Source organism: Ctenopharyngodon idella, chromosome 11 (assembly GCF_019924925.1).
Source record: "Ctenopharyngodon idella isolate HZGC_01 chromosome 11, HZGC01, whole genome shotgun sequence".
Taxonomy (NCBI): domain Eukaryota; kingdom Metazoa; phylum Chordata; class Actinopteri; order Cypriniformes; family Xenocyprididae; genus Ctenopharyngodon; species Ctenopharyngodon idella.
The window spans coordinates 10,825,257-10,848,914 of record NC_067230.1 but is presented as its reverse complement, the minus strand read 5'-3'; the positions used below and the strand labels follow the sequence as shown (position 1 = coordinate 10,848,914).

Sequence of the window (23,658 nt, the reverse complement as noted above, 5' to 3'; positions counted from 1 at the left end):
GAGTTTCCTTCGGTCTCCTCCCCCTTTTTAAAGTGCAAGTGATTTTTAAATAGTTCATTCATTCATTCACACTGCAAAAAATGCTTTGAGTATTTTTTGTCCTATTTCAAGTACAAATATCTAAAAATTCTTAAATCAAGATGGATTTTCTATATAAGGAAATTATATAAGATATTTAGTCTTGTTTTCTGGGGGGATCTAAATTAAGTGCATTTTACTTAAAATGATCAATATCTGCCAGTGTGGTAATAAAAATAATCTTAATGCAAACGGAAAACAAGATTGTTCGGAGTGTCTATTACTAAGTGCAAATTTACAGTAGCCCTGCCCATCAATGTCATAAAAGGTTAAAATCAATGCATGTGATTGATGGCTTCAGTGGTGTAGGTAGTAGTGCGTTGGATGCTGAGAACTAAATTGCGATGTGATTGACTGGGTTCAAATCTGCCTTCTGCCGAGCTCTCTATTCTCCCTTTTCCCATCACATTAGAAAGGCATTTATTTTCAATAAAAATGAAGAAAATGTTCTAAAAAGTGGAAGTAAATTGCCTAACGAGTGTTTAATAGTGATAAAATAATTTACACTGTTATTATTGCATCCTGTTAATTTACAACAATACTGAGGTGCAAATAGCATGTATCTGCCAGTATAAAAAATAAATAGCATCTAATTACTATTTACACTTATTGCAAATAACTGCTACTTTTAGCCTACATGGAAAATAGTTAATAATTTGCAAAAAAAAAAAAAGCACTTAAATTATTAAATTATTTTATTTCTTCTCTTTTTGCATGTGGGATACCATGAAAATGAATATTAGCTCAATAACTTACCGTTCTGCCAGTTTTCACCTTTGATATTATAACAGTGATAAGAATTACACTTGCATTGACTCAGAAGTACAGTATGCGGACGTCATTTTGTCACGTGGTAAATCGTAATATTGGAGCTCCATTAAAGATGGCTTTTCATAGTCGTGGTGCACGCGCTTAACTCAGAGACAACCTACTCAGAGTCAATTGAACTAACTCAGATCAGCTGTTCTGAAACAGAAATCTCAGAGTTTCCCATTTCAGAGTAAGTCAATTCAGAGTTCAAGTTTTAACTCAGAGTTGGTTGAACCTCCTTATTGAAACGGGCCCCTGATACCACAAGCCTAACTTGCCACCGGATAAATTAATAGTATTTTTCGGTGTTACTTATTTGAAAAAGTAACTGAGATTTTGTTGTAAATTAAAAAAGTAATGCGTTACTTTACTAGTTACTTGAAAAAGTAATCTGATTACGTAACTCAAGTTACTTGTAATGTGTTACCCCCAACACTGCCTGAAGCCATCATAAGAAAAACCTTACTCTATCATTACAAACTTGATAAACCATCAGAAATATTAAGACATCTTAGATGTAAAGTTAGCATGTTTGTATTAGTATCTCTTGGTGCCAGTCTTAAATGCAGGGATAGATGCCTGCTGCTTGAGGCAATGTGAGCAGCTCTCAGGGACAAAAGACAGAGTGAAGGGGCCAGATTTACTGAGGGGAGCATCTGAGGATGAGAGGAGACCTAGGATGATCAAAGTAAGACCCATGTCACTGATTTGCATGGTGAGATGCATGGTGAGAACCTCTTCATAAGCTTGACTTTGATATGCCACCTGAGGAAAGATTCTTCTTTTGGATCATCTTATTCTCGGCCTAGTGGGAATCCAAACATGATATTTAGTCTGGCAAGTTTTCTCAACACATTTAGGTTGCCTTTGAGCTCTTGTTTGCTTCATGTCAAAGCAAAGCAAAGCAAAGCCATTATTTAAATATGTAAGTGTTTGTGGGTGTAATATAGGATGCTCTGGTTTGAGATGTCCTGATTTAAACTTCTAGTCAATATGTTAGTCAAAAGTTTTTTCCTCAAGAATTTGTCATAGTTTTTCAGTTTTGATGAATTTAAGCTTAGCTTGCTAAACTAAGTTGTAATAAACATTATCACTGGGGCATATTGGCCATAACACCCAAAACTTGCGTCATGGCTGTATATTTGTACACATGGTCCAACATTGAGATGTGCATTGTATTGCATTTGGATGTTATGAGTGGTCTGTCAGTCTAATTGGATGTTTTGAGAAGTCTGTCAATGTGTCAGCAACATGATGACCAATCTATTAATTTATTCAATAATACATTAAAAATGTAATTTATACATACAGTGACTTTAATAACACCTTTCCCATGATGAACATGTTTTTAGTTTCTGAAATAATAATATTTTTTAATAATAAAAAATAATAAAAAATAATAAAAAAAATAATAATAATATTTTTTGTGCCGAATAGAAACTACAACAAATATATGTTGTAGTTTTATATATATATATATATATATATATATATATATATATATATATATATATATATATTTTTTTTTTTTTTTGCGTTCTCATTTTCCCCAATAGCAAACTCCATGGTAGCATTTCTATGACTTTCCAAAATAAAAAAAAAGTTAGTTAATGATATTTAGGAATTAATAATTCATGATATGAAAAAAAAAAAAAAAAAAATTCTGGAAATAATAATTAAGATGTGTACATTCACATGTATTTAAAGTGAAAATATATCTATCTGTCTGTTTCTGAGCTGACCTGATCTTGCCCTAACCAGCAGGTGGCGCTGTATTTGAAGATGGCAGCTCCAGGCTTATGTTGTCTCTTTGCCCTGCTCCTTATCACACTGTCCCACACCTCGCACAGCTCTGAGATCCCATCTGAAAATGCCAAACGGAGTATGACCAGGTCTTCTACCTCCACCACTGACTCCAAGTCAGACCCTGACATGGGACTTCTGGGCGGCAACCAGCGAAGAAAACACTGGTCACGTAAAGACAGGGATAATGCTGGACTGCTCTCTCGAAGGCCTGTGGACCGACCGGAGGATGATGGGACAAGTCTAGAGGGCCTGAGCCCTGTAAGGCTGGAGATGGAGCCTGGGGACAGTATGAGGGTGGAGGTTCATGATGAAGTCAGGGGCCCTGCTCATATGCGGCGTGGAAATCATCCACCAGAGGGAGAGTTCAATCGTAAAGGCAGGAGACATGGCCACGGGCATCTGGCTGAGCACAGAAAACAGGGAGGCAAAAGAGACAAAGGCCGAGCTAAAGGTAATAAAGATTTTCTGAACCAGACTTACTTAACCAGATAAGATTTTCCATTCTACAAAGAAAGGTTAAAGGTATTGTTCACAGAAAAATGACAATTCTGATAACATTTCCTCAGCCGTATATTGCTCCAGACCTGTATGACTGTGGCAGCGATTCCCGAACTTTTTTGTCAGCCGAACCCATTTGACATAAAAATATTTTGAAGAAACCCCTGAGATTTTAAATGAATATTTATATAATAATTGAATAACACATTTGCATGTTCATGGTTGTTTACACTTGCCTTTGTCTTTACAAAAACCATCTAAGACCTCTTTTGGTGATCAGATTGCAAAAAAACAACAACAACAACAACAACAAAAAAAAACAGACAAAACAAAAGAAGATAATTTGAAGAATATGGGTAACTAAACAGTCGATGGGCCCCATTGACTTCCATGGAGTATGGAGAAAAAATAAAATAAAATACGAGTCATTGGGGCCCATCAACTGTTTGGTTACCCATATTCTTCAAAATATCTTATTTTGTGTTCAGCAGAAGAAAGAAATTCATACAGGTTTGGAATAACTTGAGAGTGAGTAAATGATGACAGAATTTTCATTTTTGTGTAAACTATCCCTTTAAATTCTTCACTTTCAAAAATGAAACCTGCAAGCTGCAGGGAGACTTTTAAGTCTGTCTTTAGTTGACAACTACGGAGCCCCGCACATGACATGCAAGAAAAAAAATTTAATTGTGCGCACGATTTACTAATTTGTTCCCTCAATTTACTAAATCGTGTGCACGATTTACTATTTCGTTCCCTCGATTTATAAATCATGCATGATTTATAAATCGAGGAAACAAAATAGTAAATCGTGCGCACGTTTTAGTAAATCGAGGGAACAAAATAGTAAATCGTGCGCACGATTTAGCCTACTATTTTTTTCCTGCATGTCATGTCTGGGGCTCCATAGACAACAGATTAATAAACAAATCTGATAAAATGCTGAAAATGTGTACATAAAAATGCTGGCAATCATGCAAATGTAATTTAATTTTAATAGGGCAACAGACATGATAGATAAGAGGATAGATAAGACAGAACAAATATAAAGGCTAAACATGTATTTCTTGATTGTGAAAAAAGTCTGAAAGTCTCCAATCCGGAGTGGCACAAAAACATTCTGGGCATGTGATGATGCGCTTATAGGTGCAGTATGCGATTTCTCAAAATCGCTGTTGAACACTGTTGTCATTTGAAATCAACCCAAACAAACACAAAACTAACACTCCTCTCTTCATTGCTATGCCCCCAAAATGCACGAACACAACGCAAGAATCTCTTTTATCATAGCATAAATGAAGCAAAATAATGCTTTGTGAAAAATAAAGCGAAGATGACGGCGTTTTTCAAAAATTGCTTACTGTATCTTTAAAGTCATGGCAAACCTCGCTCTATAATGTAAACGATTAGAGCACAAAGAGAAGAGATAGTGTATGTGTACAACACCTATGGTATTGATTCTATTTAAGATTTTGCTAAGCCTTGTTCATCAGGGTTTTAAATTATAGTTACTGGGAGTGCGAATGACATGATTTATTCATTCCACTACTCCAGTGCTCTCATCTAACAGACACGCAATAGTGACACCATTTAGAATTACCAAACTCCAGAAAAATACAGTCCTTTTAAACAAAAGCACAGACCTTTTATGTTCAGATTATGTATTAAATGGGAACATTGAAACATCTTGGAGAAAGTTTTTCATGTGCTTGCTGTCATAGCCGAATATGACATGCTGTTTGAAGATGCTGAATGGAGAATGAAGTGACTGCCGTCAACTTAAATTTAACATCTTGTTAATGGAATATAGTGCATGAAAATGTGCATTTATAATTCTTTTTTTGTAGGTATTGGGCTGTTACATGTGTCTACCAAATTTCATAACTGTACGTGAAACATAGCACGAAGGGCGCTTAATTGAAATATTGTAGGTGGCGCTATCAAGCCATTTTGCCACACCTAATTCTGAAACCCATATCAGATGTAAATTTTCACCACTTCTAACGCGTGTGCAAAGTTTCATGAGTTTTCGAGCATGTTTAGGCCCTCAAAAATGTGATTCATTTCGGAGAAGAATAATAATTGGCAGAGCAATTACAATAGGGTCCTCGCACCATCGGTGCTCGGGCCCTAATAAACTTGTTTTTCAGATACAGTATGTTTATTTACCATGTATACATTTATTTAACATATTTTGTTGTTTGATTAACATTAATAACAAACACATATAGTAGTCAACATTTGAAGTGGATCAAAACCTTTCATCAAAGTTGTCCTAAAACCTTCTTCTTAGGACAACTTAGTTCTTAGGACAACTTTGATTAACTTTTTTGATCGACTTCAAATGTTGACTACTGTATTTAAAGGATTAGTTCACTTTGAAATGAAAATTAGCCCAACCTTTACTCACCCTCAAGCCATCCTAGGTGTATATGACTTTCTTGTTTCTGACAAAGACAATCGGAGAAATATTAATAAATATCCTGACATATCCGAGTTTTATAATGGCAGTGATAGGGTTCAATGAGTATGAGCTGAACAAAGTGCTTCCATCCACATCCATCCATCATAAATGTGTACTCCACACGGCTCCGGAGTGTTAATTAAGGCCTTCTGAAGCGAAGCGATGCGTTTGTGTAAAAAAATATCCATCTATATGTAACCCCTCTACCCAGGTCCTACTCGCCCCGCTCTGTGCAGGCCTCGAACCTGGGTCTCCGATGTGGGAGTCGGACACTTTGTTCAGCTCATACTCATTGAACCCTATCACTGCCATTATAAAGCTCGGATGCTTCAGGATATTTAACAATATTTCTCCGATTGTCTTCGTCAGAAACAAGAAAGTCATATACACCTAGGATGGCTTGAGGGTGAGTAAAAGTTGGGCTAATTTTCATTTCAAAGTGAACTAATCCTTTAATTACGCTACTGTCCCTTTAAGATTGAATTCATGGCTGTAATATACTGACACATATCCGGTTTTCACCCACCAATTTTTCACCCACCTCCGGTTTACGTCCACTTAAGCCATAACCGACTGTATTTACATGAGATATTCCACATGATGGCCATGACCATTCAGGCGAAATGAGAACTGATCACGTGCTGTCTGAGAGAAGAGAACTGGATCGCGCGCAAGGAAAGAGAGAGAGCGCACGTGAGAGAGAGCGTTTCTGGTGTGTCATTCAGCGTGATTCCGCCTATCCCACCTTCACTAACGGCAAGTTAATCGATAGCGAATTGTGATTGGATGGTAATTTTGTTCTATGACGAATTTGATTGGGCTGTTCTCACGTGACAGACCACTACTACTACTACTACTACTCGTTCTATCAGTCATAACGAAATTTTAGGAAAGATGAAATATGATAAAATATGGGACAAAACATGATTTTTTCTTATTATGTCGGGACACTAAAAAGAGAACAGAAATACGGGACTGTCCCAAGAAAAACGGGACATGTGGTCACCCTATTTCCAGGCCTTTAATGCAGCCATTTTCAACGGTTGCTTGTTTTGGGGAGTTTCTGCCTTTAAGGCTGATTTATACTTCTGCGTTGAGTGTACGGCGTAGGCTGTGTGTAGCATGCGTAGCCTACGACATAGCCTGACTTGCACCTCTTCAAAAATGTAACAACGCGTAAATTCTACGTGGACCACAAGCGCTGTGATCGGTCTGCTAGAACCCCTCCCTCAGGTCAAAAAACTGGCACGGAGCAATCGGAGAAGAGCGAGCGTTTTCAACTTCCATATGAATGAAAAAACACTTCCCTGGACATAAAGCAACTATATTTCATTCTGGATTTATGACTGATCTGAAAACATCTCAGGTTACAGATGTAACCCTGGTTCCCTGAGTAGGGAACGAGACGCTGTGTATAACGCATTGGGAACCTTCTGCGTGATAACGTCACTGAAGCACTCATGTATCTAACCAATCGCGTAGCGAGACGTCAGAGGCGGGTGACGTCACGGACCAGGAAACTATAAAGCATACCCGGATGCAGAGATCGCTAGCTTCTGGGATAAGTCTGAAGCAAGCACTCGCAAGTATGCTGGGGGTACAGCAGGAGACGCAGCGTCTCGTTCCCTACTCAGGGAACCAGGGTTACATCTGTAACCTGAGACGTTCCCTTTCGTGGGAACTGTCAACGCTGCATATAACGCATTGGGAAACGCAATCCCAACTGTGCTGTAGCTTCAAGTACTTGCCAATGTTAGCTTGACAGAATAGAAGACCCCGGAGTGGAGCCAGCATCAAGGTTATAAATCCTGATAAATGTGTGCTGGCATGACCATCCAGCTGCATCACAGATATCACTAATGGAAATACCAGACATCAGAGCCTTTGATGCCGCCATACCCCTGGTAGAGTGGGCGCGGACATTCAGTGGAGAAGGCTGTCCGGCTGCTTCATATGCGAGTGAGATGGCCTCGACCACCCACTTGCTCATCCTCTGCTTAGATGCTGGGCCCCCTTTCTTAGGGGACCCATAACAGACAAATAATTGATCTGACTTTCACCACAGGGCAGCTCTGTGGACATACGCATCCAAAGCCCTCTCTGGGCAGAGCAGATTCAGTTTTTCCTGATCCGAAGTCTCGAAGGGAGGAGGATAGAAGGCCTGGAGCACAATGGGACCTGGGACATTGGTGGGGACCTTCGGCACATAGCCAGGTCTAGCATGAAGGAATGCCTTCACCATTCCTGGGGCGAAAATTCCAGGTAAGATGGAGCAACTGAAAGTGCTTGTAAGTCTCCTATCCTCTTCAGAGAAGTGATAGCAAGTAAGAAAATAGTTTTCAGAGTGAGGAACTTTTCTGGAACCTCCTCTAATGGTTCGAAGGGAGCCTCGGCTAACCCTTGCAATACCACGGCCAAGTCCCAGGCCGGAACCCTTGTGCGCACTGGAGGCCTCAACCTCAGTGTACCACGGAGGAAGTGTGTGACGAGGGGGTCTCGTCCTACCGAGGAATCCCCCTCAAGAGGAGCATGATAGGCTGAGATAGCTGCAACATGGACATTCAAGGTTGAAGGAGATAGGCCCTCCGAGAACTTTTCTTGGAGGAATCTTAGCACGAAGCTTATAGAAGAGTGGACAGGGTCCGTATTATTTCGTCTACACCAAGTAGAAAATAAATTCCATTTATAGGAATACAGCTTCCTCGTGGAGGGAGCTCTGGAGTTAAGGATGGTCTCCACAACCTCAGTTGGGAGACCAGCGTCTATGAACCTGGCCCCCTCAGAAGCCAGGCCCATAGCTTCCACAGTTCTGGGCGAGGATGTATTATCGTGCCGCCCGCTTGCGACAGGAGATCCTGTCTGAGGGGAAGCTTCATTGGAGAGCCGTCTAGTAGGGACACTAAGTCCGAGAACCATATCCTGGTTGGCCAGAACGGGGCTACCAGTATTAGGCTGGCCCCCTCCTGGCGTACTTTCGCCAGAACCCCCGGGAGCAGAGCGAACGGGGGAAATGCGTACAGACGTAGCCTCGGCCACGTCTGCACCATGGCATCCAGACCCAGAGGTGCTGGGTGTGTTAGGGAGTACCAGAGTGGACACTGGTTTGATTATCCCGAAGCAAATAGGTCGACTTCCGCTTGACCGAAATTTTTCCATATGAGATCCACCACTTCTGGGTGGAGTCTCCACTCCCCAGGCCTCGGCCCCTGCCTCGACAGGGCGTCTGCTCCCACGTTTTGATACCCCGGGATGTAAGCTGTCCTTAACGAGAGCAGCTTCCCTAGGGACCACAGGAGGATCCGACGGGCCAAGTAATATAGTTGGCGAGACCGCAGACCCCCCTGATGGTTTATGTGTGAGACTACTGACATGTTGTCCGTGCGGACCAACACATGGTGGTCTCTTAGGTCTGGGAGGAAGTGTTTCAATGCTAGAAACACCGCCATCATCTCCAGCCGATTTATGTGCCAGGAGAGCTGATGGTCCTCCCATAAACCCTAAGCTGAGCGACCACTCATGATCGCCCCCCAGCCCGTGAGGGAAGCATCTGTCGTAAGCATTACACGACGACCAGAAGTCCCCAGCACAGGTCCCTGGGACAGGAACCAGGGATTTTTCCACATGGCCAGAGCACGAAGGCATCACCGCATGACTTTGATCATGCGAAAAGGATTTCCCCTCGGAGAAAACCCCCTGGTCCTGAGCCACCACTGTAAGAGTCTCATGTGCAGAAGGCCAAAAGGTATCACGTTGGACGCAGCTGCCATCAGACCCAACAATTTCTGGAACTGTTTTACAGTGAGTGACTGGCCTAATTTCACCCCTTTCACGGCTGCGAGAATGGAACTCACACGAGCAGGGGACAGATGTGCCCGCATCGTGGTGGAGTCCCAGACTACACCTAGATAAGTGGTAGTCTGAGCCAGAACTAGCACACTCTTTTTGGGATTGAGCCTCAGCCCAAGCCTTTTCATGTGGGACAGAACAGCATCTCAATGCTGAACTGCTGATTTTTTTCTGATTGAGCTAGAATCAACCAATCGTCGATATAATTCAGTACGCGGATGCCCTGGAGTCTCAGTGGAGCCAGAGCTGCATCCACGCACTTCGTGAATGTGCGGGGTGATAATGACAGGCCGAACGGAAGAACCCTGTATTGGTAGGCTTTGCCCCTGAAAGCAAACCTGCGGAACTTCCTGTGAGAAGGATGGATGGACACATGAAAGTATGCATCTTTCAGGTCTATCGCCACAAACCAGTCCTCGGACCTGATCTGAGGGATAATCTGTTTGAGTGTAAGCATCTTGAATTTTAGCTTTTGTATAGAGCGATTTAGCACACGTAAATCTATGATAGGACGTAGTCCCCCATCCTTCTTTGGAACAATGAAGTAGTGGCTGTAAAAGCCTGACAGCTTGCTGGGAGGAGGAACCCTTTCTATAGCTCCTTTTCGCAAAAGTGTCATAACCTCTCGTTCCATCACCAGAGACTGCTCGGGGGTCACCACTGTGGGAAGAACCCCGTTGAACCTGGGCGGGCGAGACCCGAACTGAATTCTGTAACCCTTTTCTATGATGAGCAGCACCCATTTCGATATATTCGGTAGAAGTTTCCATTCTGCCATAAAATCTACTAAGGGAACCAGTCTCTTGAGACTGGCCTCTGGTGTTTTTTGAGCACTTGATTCGACTCTCTGAAGCGGCGCACCGGCAAAAGACAGCCGAATCAAGTGATGACTGGCCCTCCTCGGGACCGCTGCGCCCTGATGCACACTGGGTGGCAGGGTTAGCATAACAGTCCCCTGAGGGCACCGAAGGGAAGCGGGTGCCAGATGTTCTAACACCAGGCTCCCTCCGGAGGGGGCCGCCCTCATGGGTCCTGACCCACAGATGTCAGGACCGCTTTGAAGCCTTCTTGGCGATAATCACGGCCCGCAGGTCCGTCTTACCCCTCTAAGGCTTCTGCTGTGTAGACTGCCCCGAACCCCAGGTTTTCTGCGGGGGAGTACGGGTGGCCACACTGATTTTTTGTTGCGCTCTGTGGTGCGCGGAGGAGCTCGTGGACGGCCGAGGCTGCTCCCGCTCAGCAGCCTCGGGGGGAATTTTTGAACGGCGGGGGAGGAACCTCTGGAACGCCGCAGATTGCTTCTTGGTCTCCTGGAACCTGTCGACAACTGATGTTACAGTGTCGCCAAACAGGCCCGCAGGAGACAGCGGCGCGTCCATAAGGGCAGTTTTGTCTCTGTCCCTTATGTCCAAGAGGTTCAGCCACAAGTGCCTCTCCGTGGCCACCAAGGCTGCCATAGAACGGCCTACTGATTTGGCCGTCTCTTTAGTGGCACGGAGAGCCAGGTCTGTCGCTTTTCTAAGTTCCTGGATGCACTCGAATGTGGCCTCCCCGCTTTCGTCAATCTCCCCCAGCAGGTCGGCTTGATATGCCTGCAGCAGTGACATTGTGTGTAAGCATGCTGCTGCCTGACCCGCTGCCGCATAAGCCTTGCCCACCAAGCCCGATGTTGTCTTTAGGGGCTTAGTGGGCAGCGTCGGGGTTTTTAGGGACGATGCGGACTCGGGCGAGAGATAGCTCGCGAGCGTCTCCTCTACCCGAGGCATCGCCCCATAGCCATACTGTTTCAGCCCCATTATATTGCTATAGATCGAGGTCTGGGGGCTGAAAATTCTATATTGGACTGGCCTTCTCAACGATCTGGAGATCGGGGAAGAAAGGCAAACCCCGACGCTGGGGTAGTGACCGGGCAGGGAGAAACCGTTCATCAAGTTTGCTTTTTGGTTTCGTTTCTGCCTTCTCTACCTCCAAGAGCTCCTCATATGCTGGGGAAGAGGATGGCGGGTCCTCCTCCCCAGCCTCGACGCTCACCACATCAACCTCCTCGGAGGAAGAGAGGTGAAGCGCCTGGTGTCTCTCTCCGGGGGGAAGAAACCGCAGCGCGTGCTTCCACCACCAGAGGAGAGACACTGGATCTGGCAGGTGAGGGCTGAGATAAGGCTGGGCCCGTCTCAAACCCCTCTGCCAGCTCCATTTGTGAACCCCACGAATGAAGTCTGCGCTGTGCCTCGGCAGCAGCGGGACCCGATCCGCGGGGAACACCAGCCAAGGCACCCTCTCTGTCAAAGAGTGCCCGGCGTGATCTTAATACTCTGAGGGTGAGCTTGTCGCAGTGCACACAGACAGCCCCCTCGAGAGCTGCCTGTGCGTGCTCAACCCCCAGACAAACAACACACATTTCGTGTGTATCCCCAGGTGTTAGGAATCTATCACAGGGATGAACACACTTGACAAAATGTTGCTGTTTCTCCGCCATTTTTCGTGTCTTATATATATATATATATATATATATATATATGTGGTGTGAAAACTGAAACTCTTGTCCTCAGATGAAGAGATCTTGTCTTTGTAATAGATGGTAGACAAACAACACCGAATAAGACACACACGATAACATAGAGTGCTTGCTGAAGACAACAGAAGCTAGCGATCTCTGCATCCGGGTATGCTTTATAGTTTCCTGGTCCGTGACGTCACCCGCCTCTGACGTCTCGTTACGCGATTGGCTAGATACATGAGTGCTTCAATGACGTTATCACGCAGAAGGTTCCCAATGCGTTATACGCAGCGTCGACAGTTCCCACGAAAGGGAACAACATTTTGCATAGGCTTAGGAGTTATAAAAACAGATTGTTTCAAATGTTTTATTTTTTTCTAAATGATTCAAATAGCAGAACAGAACTCTGTTTAGAGCAATTCTGTATCTAATTCTTCAATTTCTTATAATCATATAATCAATTAAAATAATTTTAATGCTTATAGTAATAGTGTGTATGTATTGTACATTCAGTTAGGTGCTTGAATTTAATTGTTGTGAATCTGTGAGTCTTTCATTGGACATTGAAGAACACTTTGTCTTCAGTAAATTGTCTGAGGTCATGACTCCTGCTTTTCATTTTACATACTACATACTGGTCTCTCGCCAGATTACTTGTGTTCCTTCCTGATAGTTGAAAACATGTGATGAGCAGTGCAAGATTCAAAGCCACACTCTTTAATATGTGTGATGAACACTAGAAGGTTTTTTTCACCCCCACAAATAGTATGAGCTAAGGTGACAAAGTGTCTAACAAGTGTTTAACAATTAAAAACGAACCACGCTGTAATATCTTTCTTACTGTCTCATAGGTTCTTTTTCCAGTTTCCATACTGTCTTTTGTATGAAAGTCCTGTGACAACCAGTCACTGGCAACCACAAGTTTTTCATGACTTACATAAGCAGGACATATTATACTGTGATGATGAATTGTTACATATATGGCTAATTCCAAAATACATCACTAACCTCATAATCATTTGGCACCTCGCACGAATACAATGCCTCTCTCCCAAAAAATAACAAGAATAGAAAAAGATTTTTGTTTACTTTATTGCAGGCTTCTTAAACTGAAAATATGACACAATATCTGTCAGTTTTAAAAAATAAAATTTAATGAGTGTGGGCCTCATTATATTTACTATATTTACTTTATATTTTACTATATTAACTTTGAATTATGCCAGTTATCTTCACTTGAGTGGTACCGATTCAGCCTTCGTGAAGATTTTAGATGACCACAAAACCTGAGAAGAGATGACGACAACCCCTGTGAGGACTTCAGATGACTCCAACTCTGAATACACATGCAAAATTATCCTTATATTATAATCATTATGGTCACTATATATAATCATTGCCTTAACATGTTTCTGCTTAACTGAATGATAATTAACCGTACTTCTATTATCAAAGAACCATACATTTCTGCCATATGGACATTACATTGACAGTCATTTCTGACATAACAGATATCTCTTCATAGTAATGAAAACATACATTTGCTGCTTTGAAACTATATGTATTGTGAAAAGTGTTTTTTTTTGTGGTGATTTTGCTTCAACACCTGTTAAATATGCATATGTTTGTTGATCATTCCCTTAAATAAATATTCTGGATAATTTACTTAATATTCTGGATAACATCCTATCTATGTGTCACTAATTTGAAATTATATGCATAAGAATAGCTTGTTTATCCCTCTTGACCACTCTATAGGAACATTTATGGAGTATGCTTTATAACTCCTTTAGCAATATAAAAAAATGCATATGCACAAGCGTTGCAAAGAAACGTAAATACTTTATTTATTGCACTTAAAAGTTGTCATCAGAAACAAACGAATGTAAACAAAATAATATGGGCATGGTCTGTGAGACGCGACATGAAAACGCATTAAAAATTTCCCTTAAACGGCGTCTGATACATTAAAACGGCGACAGGAGAAACAACAAAGTCCAATAATGATACAAACATTCACAAATAATGTGGAAAGCCTTTAAATCTGCTCCGTGAAAAATTCCCTTTGACAAATCATGCGTTGTCCAACATCTGCTGGAAAGTCAGGTAAAACTATCTGCGTGCACGCGCATGTCCCCAGTTAACATGATCCCCAGTTGATCCGTAACACCGGCGTAGATCCAATGCAGAAGTATAAATCAGCCTTTAGTTTCCTCTTCAGCTGGTGAAATGCTTGTTCAGTAGGATTTAAATCTGGAGACTTACTTGGCCAATCAAAGACCCAAAATTTGTTGGCCTGTTGCCATATGAAGCACTTCCCAGTGAGTCTGGTGGCATTTTCTTGAACACTGGTAGGCAAAATTCTTTTGTACACTTCTGAATTCATTCTTCTGCTGCATTGAATAAGTCATCAATAAAGATGAGTGAGCCTGTTCCAGAGGCAGACATGCATGCCCATGACATAACACTTCCTCCACAATGCTTTCCAGATGAGCTTGTATGCCTTGGATCATTTGCAGTTTCTTTTTTTCTCCATACCTTTTGCTTTCCCACTTTGATAAAGGTTAATATTTGTCTCATCTGACCATAAAACTCTGTTCTAAAACTCTACTGGCTCATCTCTGTGTGTTTTTGCAAATTCAAATTGGCTTTCCTATTTTTGGTACTAATCAGATGTTTGATCTTGCTGTGTATCTTCTGTAATTCTGTTGGTGAAGCCTCCTGCGAACAGTAGATTGTGAGACCATCACCCCAGCTTTCTGGAGGTTGCTGGTGATTTTACTGACAGTTATTTTAGAGGTTTTTTTCATAGCCCTTGTCATTTGTCTATCATCAAGTGCTGTTGATTTTCTCAGCTGACCTGGTCCCAATACTTAACCATCCTAATATGCTCACATTAGGCAGAGGGATGAAACACTAAAAGTGCTGTTCTTTTTAGTTGGCAAAACATTTTGTGTTGAAACAACCAATAATAAAATATAACATTCTGTACTTCTGCCTCATATTAATCTTTTAATCATATTTATAGATGTCTTGACACCACAGCTAACAGAGCAATTTTGTCTTTACTGTTCCAATACTTACAGAGGGCACTGTAACTACATGTGACAGTGCCAATACCCAAAACTTTTTTGTTCTTTTTTAGATCTTGGTAGCACCTTTTCACAATATTAAATTATTATTTAAAGAGCAGCGATTCTTCAGAATGTCTCATTTAGTGTTCCACAAAAGAAAGTATCTCATAATGGTTTGGAACAACACAGAGAAGTAAATGATGACAAAATTGTTATGTTTGGGTGAAGTTTATTCAGCTATATTAGCAGAGTCACATATCTAAATTCTGCCTGTTCGCTGCCAGGTAGATAGAGAAGATTTGTCCCAAGTTATTTCGAATTAAGCACACATTCTGATTCAAGCCACAATAAAAGAACAGGGCCCAGAACAAGCACTATATACACTATACCGGTCAAACATATGTAACAATACGATTGTTAATGTTTTTGAAATGTCTCTTGGAAATGTCCAAAACTGCATTTTTTTTCTGATCAAAAATACAGTAAAAACTGTAACATTGTGATTGCTTTCTGTTTTAATATTTTTTAGATGTACTTTATTCCTGTGATGGCAAAGCTGAATTTTCAGCAGCAATTACTTCAGTCATCAGTATCACATAATCCTTCAGAAATTCTCCAGAAAAGGCTTAATATTTTTGTGAAACATTATAAATTTGTAACATTATAAATGTTTGTACTGTCACTTTTGATCAATTTAAAGGGTTAGTTCACCCAAAAATGAAAATTATGTCATTAATTACTTACCCTCATGTCGTTCCACACCCGTAAGACCTTCGTTCATCTTCAGAACACAAATTAAGATATTTTTGATAAAATCCGATGACTCAGTGAGGCCTCCATTCCCAGTAAGATAATTGACACTTTCAGATGGCCAGACATATTTAAAACAGTTCATGTGAGTACAGTGGTTCAACCTTAATGTTATGAAGCGACGAAAATATGTTTTGTGTGCCAAAAAACAAAGTAATGACTTTATTCAACAATATCTAGTGTTAAGGGGTGATTTTAAAACACTGCTTCATGAAGCTTCAAAGCTTTACAAATCTTTTGTTTCTTATTAGTGGTTCGCAGCGTGTATCAAACTGCCAAAGTCATGTGATTTCAGTAAACGAGGCTTCGTTACGTCATAAGTGTTTCGTTATTTCAATTGTTCACCACTGGCGGGCATGACTTTGGCAGTTTGATACACGCTCCAAACCACTGATTCGAAACAAAAGATTGGTAAAGCTTCAAAGCTTCATGAAGCAGTGTTTTGAAATTACATGAGGGTGAGTAATTGGGTGAACTAACTCTTTAATGCATACTTGCTAAATAAAAGCATTTTTTTCTTTTTTAAATCTTACTCTTACCAGACTTTTTTAGTAGTGTATCACAGTTTCGACAAATATATTGAGCAACAAAAACTGTTTTCAACAATTATAATAATAAGGAATGTTTCCTGAACACCAACTCAACATATTAGAATGATTTCTGAAGGATCACGTGAGACTGAAGACTGAAGTAATGATGCTGAAAATGTAGTTTTGCCATCACAGGAATAAATAAAATGTTAGTAGTAAAATAATTATATATAAAAATAATCAACATTTATTTTAAATTGTAAAATATTTATTTAATATTACTGTTTTTACAGTATTTTTGATCAAATAAATGTAGCATAAGAGACTTCTTTCAAAAACACAAAAAAAAACAAAAAACAAAACAAAAACATAATTATTCTAAACTTTGGACTGGTAGTGTATATGTACAAAATTCAATGTATTAAGCAATAAAGCCCTGAGATGCCCTAAGGGCCCTGTATGGATTAGAGTTGCAATGGGTACTTTTCTGTGTCTATAACCATTTAAGACATTTGCCAGGTCTGAACTTTAAATGCTAATTTTTATTAAAAACCAACCATAGTTTCTCTCTCTTTTTCTCTTAGGGGATCTCTATGACCCTGAACCAGAATTAGGCTCCATGCTGAAGGACACGAATGCATTTGAGGATGTTCTTTACACCTCCCCACCCAATTACGACAATGCTCCACTCACTGAAGCTCCCTCCCACCTCTCCCCCATTTTGGTAACCACAGCAATCAACGAGCATCCCCCAACACTGCCCCCAGCCTCCACCAAACCCCAGGTACCCTGGCGAGCAGAAGCGTCCTTGAATACGAAGGTCTGTTGTGTTGTTCAGGGTGTTTAGTTTTCTAAGATGCTGTTATTATTCTCATACACACTGAGGATTGTGTACAAAATGTCCTGAAGCGTTTTCACATTGTTTGGGGAAAAAAAAAAGAGACAGAGCATTTTGCCTGGATTTTTTTTTTTTTTTTTTCTTAAACACCCCACCGGCATCCTTATTTTATTGTTAAAAATACTTTGTTTTGGTACATTTTGAGTCTTTTGTGTTGTTAGATCCCAAAATGAACATCTTCATTTGAACCGTGCATTGTGGCAGATATAGATAGGCCTACTGAAATGCTGTTTGGAGCTAGTAGTGGAGGTACTTGTCATCCTTGTGGTTTGTGGTGCTTCATCACACAGATTTATTTACCTGTGCTTCTGTGCCGTGCTTATTACTGAGTGCCGCCTGGGGCTGGATAGTACACAAGTAAAATTACCCAGCTCGCTTTGCACTAGGGAGGAGGTGGAGGAGGGGAGCTGTCAACAGAGCGAGTGAGGGGTGAGATGTCGCTTGCCCATCCTCCTGCTCCTCTTTCTCACAGCCATCTGTTCTGCTCCATTCTCCTCTCTAGATATCTTTTTACCACTCCCTGTATTTATTTAAATTCCCTTGAGAGGCATCACTAGGCCTGGGTACATATAATAATAAAAACTAGATTTGCATCTCCTCAAGGAAATACAAATGCTTACAAGGCAGCAAAAACATAATGTTTTTGATAAAATAATCCAGAAAAGAAAAAGAAAGCTGGCGAATGGGATACAAAGAGATCAGGGCTTAGCTGACATTAGCATCTACAGAAGGCAAGCCATTTTGGGCAATTTCAGCATAAGCTGATACTGGTGAACAGTCCATGTCAACAGGAGTCACTAGGAGATTTCCAAACTTTAATCTTAAAAAGATCATATCTTGAGGAATCAGGTTTTTCTTAGTCTTTTAAGATAAAAGAGTTCAATGTATTTAAAAAATGCAAACATATGACATATAAAACATGATCTAGTTTAAAAAGAATATTTAGAAACCAAACCACAAAATGTACTTTCTGACATGATGGTACACATTTACATGTCAGTGCACCCAGTCATGGTGAAGTAATAGAGGTAAGATAGATACTATTATTTACGTTTATAAACACCAGAAGAACTAACAATAAGAGAAAAATATGGTTACAGCAAGAGCTTTTCAGAGAAAGAGAGAGAAAAATCTGAAAATCATGTAAGTGTACATGAAACCTTCAAAAGAACTCAAACCATGTCAGGAGGTCTTCTTGAGTTTAGTTCACTTTAAAACTATGGCAAGTCCTGCCTGGCCTTAATATTTTATTTAACATAAACTGGGCTATACTGGGTTACAAATGGCTGGTAAAGTTGGGCATTCACCAGTTGGTTGGTGGGAAAAAAGTTATTTTTTTTACCCTGATCCCAACATTGTAAGTCAGTTACTGAAGTTTATTAAGCAGTTCAGAGACAGACTTAATTAATTGCAGAAAATGGAGAAGAATAAATCTAATCAGTTTTGCATTGTAAGCACTATAAAATATTGGGAACAATGCTAACTGTAGGCAATGTGAACATACGCACTGAGCTATCTACCGTGGCTACACAGACAAGCTTGTGTCCTTTGAGAGTTGAAACTGTAACACACAAACCTCCGGCTGGTACTCAAATGTCATTGTGAATCTTAGTTCAATGATTTAAAGTACCATAGACAGTTCCAATTAGCCTTCGATCAGTAACAGCTCTAGATAAAGAAATATAAAGACGGATCTTCAGTATGCACTTAATCTAACTGCCATTCTTTGAGTAGATCAATCTATGGGTCACTGACGAATAAGGTTTTTAAAAGTGTTAAAAAAAAAAAAACTAATGGAGATATAATTAATTTTGAAGTTTTATTTAGTGTTAAGAATGAGATTATGTGGTTTTTAGAATCAGTTAACACTGCTTTTGTCATTTTTTACAAGATGGACAAAATTTGTCACCAAAAAAGTTTTTTTCAAATACTTTTGGTTATACCGAATGATGATATTTTCAAACAATGCTAACAGGCTGATATCTAGCTAGCTAGCTAGTTACAAAGGACAATCAAACATTTTATATTTAGTACAAGTTTTTAAAATATTACAACACTTTTCATGTTTTATAGCGGTTGTACCGAATGACCTGATGCTTCGGGACATGCGTACGAGCAAGTGAAAACATGAATTTTTCAAATACTAAAGAGAGAGTTAGTTATTTTGCTTCATGACCATGTGGTCCTTTGCACATGTCTGAATGTTGTCACATCCTGTCACATGATATTGAATGCATGACTCGATCCAAAATGGTCCCTTTGTTTTGGTAACTCCAAATGACATTAATGAAATTTATTTTTCCAGACATTCTTTCTCATAACAAAGCAATGACTTCTACACATAATTTTAATACCATTTTGTTGATATATGATGTTATAAAATCATGCCAGAATAAAAAATATATACATTTATTACATTTTTAATATATTTTAATCATAAATGAAATGGCTGTATTGGCCTTTGGATGGTTAAATTGGCCTTTTGACACTTCAAAATCTTTAAAATACCTTTATATGTAGCAAAATATAATTAAAACCTTTTGGATTCAATAAAAGTGATACAATTGTACTACCTTACATACTTTGGATGTCATATCTTTTTTATACAGTTTTTTTTTTAATTGCTAACATAGTTTTGTCCAATCTATAATCACATTTTCAAAACTCTAAACACAATTAGCACAACATCCATCTGTTGTGACCATACCATTAACACAATTCATGTCATTTTCACACAAAATGCAATCAATTAACACATTTCTAAAAGGCTTAAATTTTCTTTTCACACAAGCTTGCTCCATACCAAAATCATGGTTCTTTCTCATCTTATTTAATTACAAATGCTTAAGCACAGCAAGTCAGAAATGAAGACCCAATTTTCCAATCTTTAAATATAGTATAAAACCTCTACTTTTGCAGCAACAGCAGCTCAAAATTGTATAATATACTGTATAAAACAAATACTGAAACAACTGATAAGCATTTTTTAAGTAGCAGATCACTGAAATATTGAGAAATAGCAGATTCCAATCTCAGCTGAAAGCATAATCAGGTGCTGAAGTTCTTTTCATTACATGGACATACAGTAAAATAGAACTCTTTGAATTAGATTTGTTCAGTGTGGATGCAGAACAACACAGAGGAGCAGAGAGAAAAAAATAATGTCTGAGTAAGGGAGAGGAGTAGATGAAAGAGGAGAGGAGTAGTTGGATCAGGACAAGGGAGAAGAAGAGGTATGGGAGAGGAGTAAGAATGTGTGCTGGATTGTGCATCTCTATGTTTTTTTCTCTTACACATGTGAAACCTATTCATACTACAAAAATTTTACTACAACAATTCCACTACCACTGTTCCATATATGCAGAATATGTGGTCTGCGTAGGGCACTAACTACCAAGGGGACACCATCCCACCCTCTACTGGGGCACCATCAACACTCCACTCCAATTTCAACCAAGGGGCAACTGAAGTTCTACATAGGGGACTCATTTGACCAGTGGCTGCCAATTCTGTTACTTTCTTCTTTTTTTCTACTGTACATTTTATAATGTAATGACTCATTCACTTTTAGATAGTATGTTGCTATGTTGCCAAGAATGCACACATTCAACACTCAACCAAAAATGTAGAATGGCTTACATGTAAGCATTCTACTTTTACTGCAGTAAAAGGAAACTGAATTATAAAAACAAAGGATTTCATATTGTCTGCAGGTAGAACTGAAACATGACAAGTAATGCAGTTTTCGTAATGCCATCAACTGTTAGTGTTTTGACAGTCATTGCGCAATAATTGACTATATGTTCATGTTGGATAGAAAACTAGTTTTGAATCAGGTTTTAACACAGTGTTTTATGTCTGAGGCTCTGAGCAGCAGAAGTCAGTTATTACTCTGGCTAGATTCTCTCTGTCCTTCTCCTCTCCAGTCATTTGACTCTCAGAGGAGCACCGTCTTCAATGCTGTTCACTTGTACTGCATCAGTGCCACTGCTGCTCTAGCCTCTGGCAAAGACAGACTCTACAGGAGCTCTCTCTCTCACACACACACGCACGCACGCACGCACGCACGCACGCACGCACGCACACTTTCTCTCTCTCTCGCTCGCTCTCTCTCTCTCTCTCTCTCTCTCTCTCTCTCTCTCTCTCTCTCTCTCTCTCACACACACACACACACGCACACACACACACAAACACACACAATTTCTTTGCAGCGATATACTTTTTTAAATTACATTTTAACTATACACATGTATATACAAAAAAAAAAAAAAAAAAAAAGAACGGCTTTTCAGTACTTTACATTAATTCTCAGTACCACCTCTTTACTTAGTCTTCTATTATAGTTTTTTTTTTGTTTTTTTTTAACAATCGCTAGGACACATTTCACATTTCAGGTCACTTTTTCAAAACTCTTCACACAGTTCTCCTAACCAACTTTCATCTTGGCACAGCAGTTCATTTCACAATTCAAAATGCACTAAATGTACCATAACACTTCATACATGTCTCAAATCAACACTAGCAAAGGTTTTCACCCAGCAAACACACTTTGTCATAAAACACTGACCTAAAAACACTGAAAACACTAACATCAGTTAGCATTATACATTTTCTTTTGTAAAATTTCTTAACAAAACAAGAATAACACTCTCTATTGTTTAGAATTCACTGCAGTTTATGTTACATGAACCATGTTTACATAACAGTACACAATTATTCTGAAGTTTTCCCTTTGAATGGATGATAATGGAATTGGAAAACATTTCAATCAGTTCATCAGTTTTGTATTATGTTATTGTTTTGAACTAAAGTTTAACAGTTTTGAAACCAGTAAGCATGTGCAAATTGGCCTGTAGGTACACTGAGTTTTGGCGTTTGTTATGTCGAAGTGAGAAAAGAATTATTGTCATTTGAAAGATGTAGTCATTAAATGCATTTTGTGCCAAAGTTTAGCCCACATAGATTTTTTGTTGTGCTCACTGTGTGAAGAGTTTTGAAAAAGTGACCCAAGTATTGAAAAATGGGTCCTAGCGATTGTAAAAAAAACTGTAACACCTCCAACTCCATGTTTTAAAAACTAACTGAAGGGCCCCCAAACTCCATCAAATATTGTATATTTATCCTTTAAATTTTTATTCTTTAAAGTTATCCTTTCCACTGACATATTTATTACCATTTTTTCAACCAATTTCCATGGGAATGGAAAACCCTAGGGAATTCCAGGGAATTTATGAATTGGTATTTCCAGTTCTGGTAAAGTCATTTAAAGTCAAATTGTCTGTAAAGTCTAATTGTCTGTGAATATTCTCAATATATTTGTATTATCTTTATTTTGCTTTTGTGGTGTTTTTCGGAATTACCATTGTATGGAAAAGAAGTATCCATAGTTGATGTCATCTGAAGTTTTCGCAAGTAAGGATGAACCCAAAATGGAGCTGTTGGATTCTCTATTTACCCGCTAAAGAGGTCTTTAATTTAGAGCCCAACCATTATCAGACTATTCCACAGTTTAGGAGCCAAATGCAAATAAGCTCTACCATCTTGAGTGGACTTTGATTGTAGTTTGATAGAAGATTGGTTAAATACAAATGAGCTAAGCCATTTAACTTAACAGGTAGCCAGTTTAGAGTCTCAAGCTTGTTTTTGGAGGATGCAGGGCAGCGACCTTGTAGCATTACAATAGTCTTGAGGTCATAAATGCATGAACTAACTTTTCTGCATCAAAAACAGCTAATATGTTCCATAGTTTTGCATTGTTTCTAAGGTTGAAGAAAGCTATTTTGGTAAAATGGAAAATATGATTTTCAAAAAACAATTTGCTGTCTAATGTAAAACCTAGATCTTTAATTATAGAGGATGGAGCAACATCTTTCTATATGCAGGGTTTTGGTCCAATAAATAATATCTCTGTTTTATCAGAATTAATAAAATGAAATTACTGTTCATCCAGTTATTCATACATTCTATTTAAATGTTATTTGAAACTTGGACATCAAGAATGCTTTAAACTGGAATAATGGTGTGAGGCCAGGCAGTTAATTGTAATTGATAACATGATATTAACACTGAGCCTATTTATGATTACAAATGTCCCTGGTCTTATTACTCATCCATGTACACAATTTCAAAGAAAAACAAAACATAACATATCTTATAAAAATATAATAACTTGCTCCACTTCTGAAGCTTCCAAGGCTGTGCAAATAATATTGTTGCATGCAACAATATTATTAGTTCATGCAATGCCAGACAAAGTCAATTTCAACAAAGGAACAATCTCAAGATAAGCCCATGGGATTTGAACTTATAACCATTGAGTTGAGCCCAGAGCATTACCGATTTTGCCA

General features: G+C 39.5%; 1 protein-coding gene across 3 annotated transcripts in view; it reads left to right on the top strand.

The window, feature by feature from the left end:
- The window catches only part of draxina (dorsal inhibitory axon guidance protein a), a 59,075-nt gene that overhangs the window by 18,363 nt on the left and 17,054 nt on the right, over positions 1-23,658 (top strand). The window contains exons 2-3 of one of the 3 annotated variants that reach the window (XM_051911547.1): positions 2,653-3,145; positions 16,998-17,197. In XM_051911547.1, the coding sequence (XP_051767507.1) occupies positions 2,671-3,145; positions 16,998-17,197 (675 nt within the window). In that variant the 5' untranslated portion in view covers positions 2,653-2,670. Of the gene's footprint in view, positions 1-2,649; positions 3,146-16,997; positions 17,234-23,658 lie in introns of all 3 variants that reach the window. The other 2 variants (XM_051911545.1, XM_051911546.1) reach the window with 2 other exon arrangements.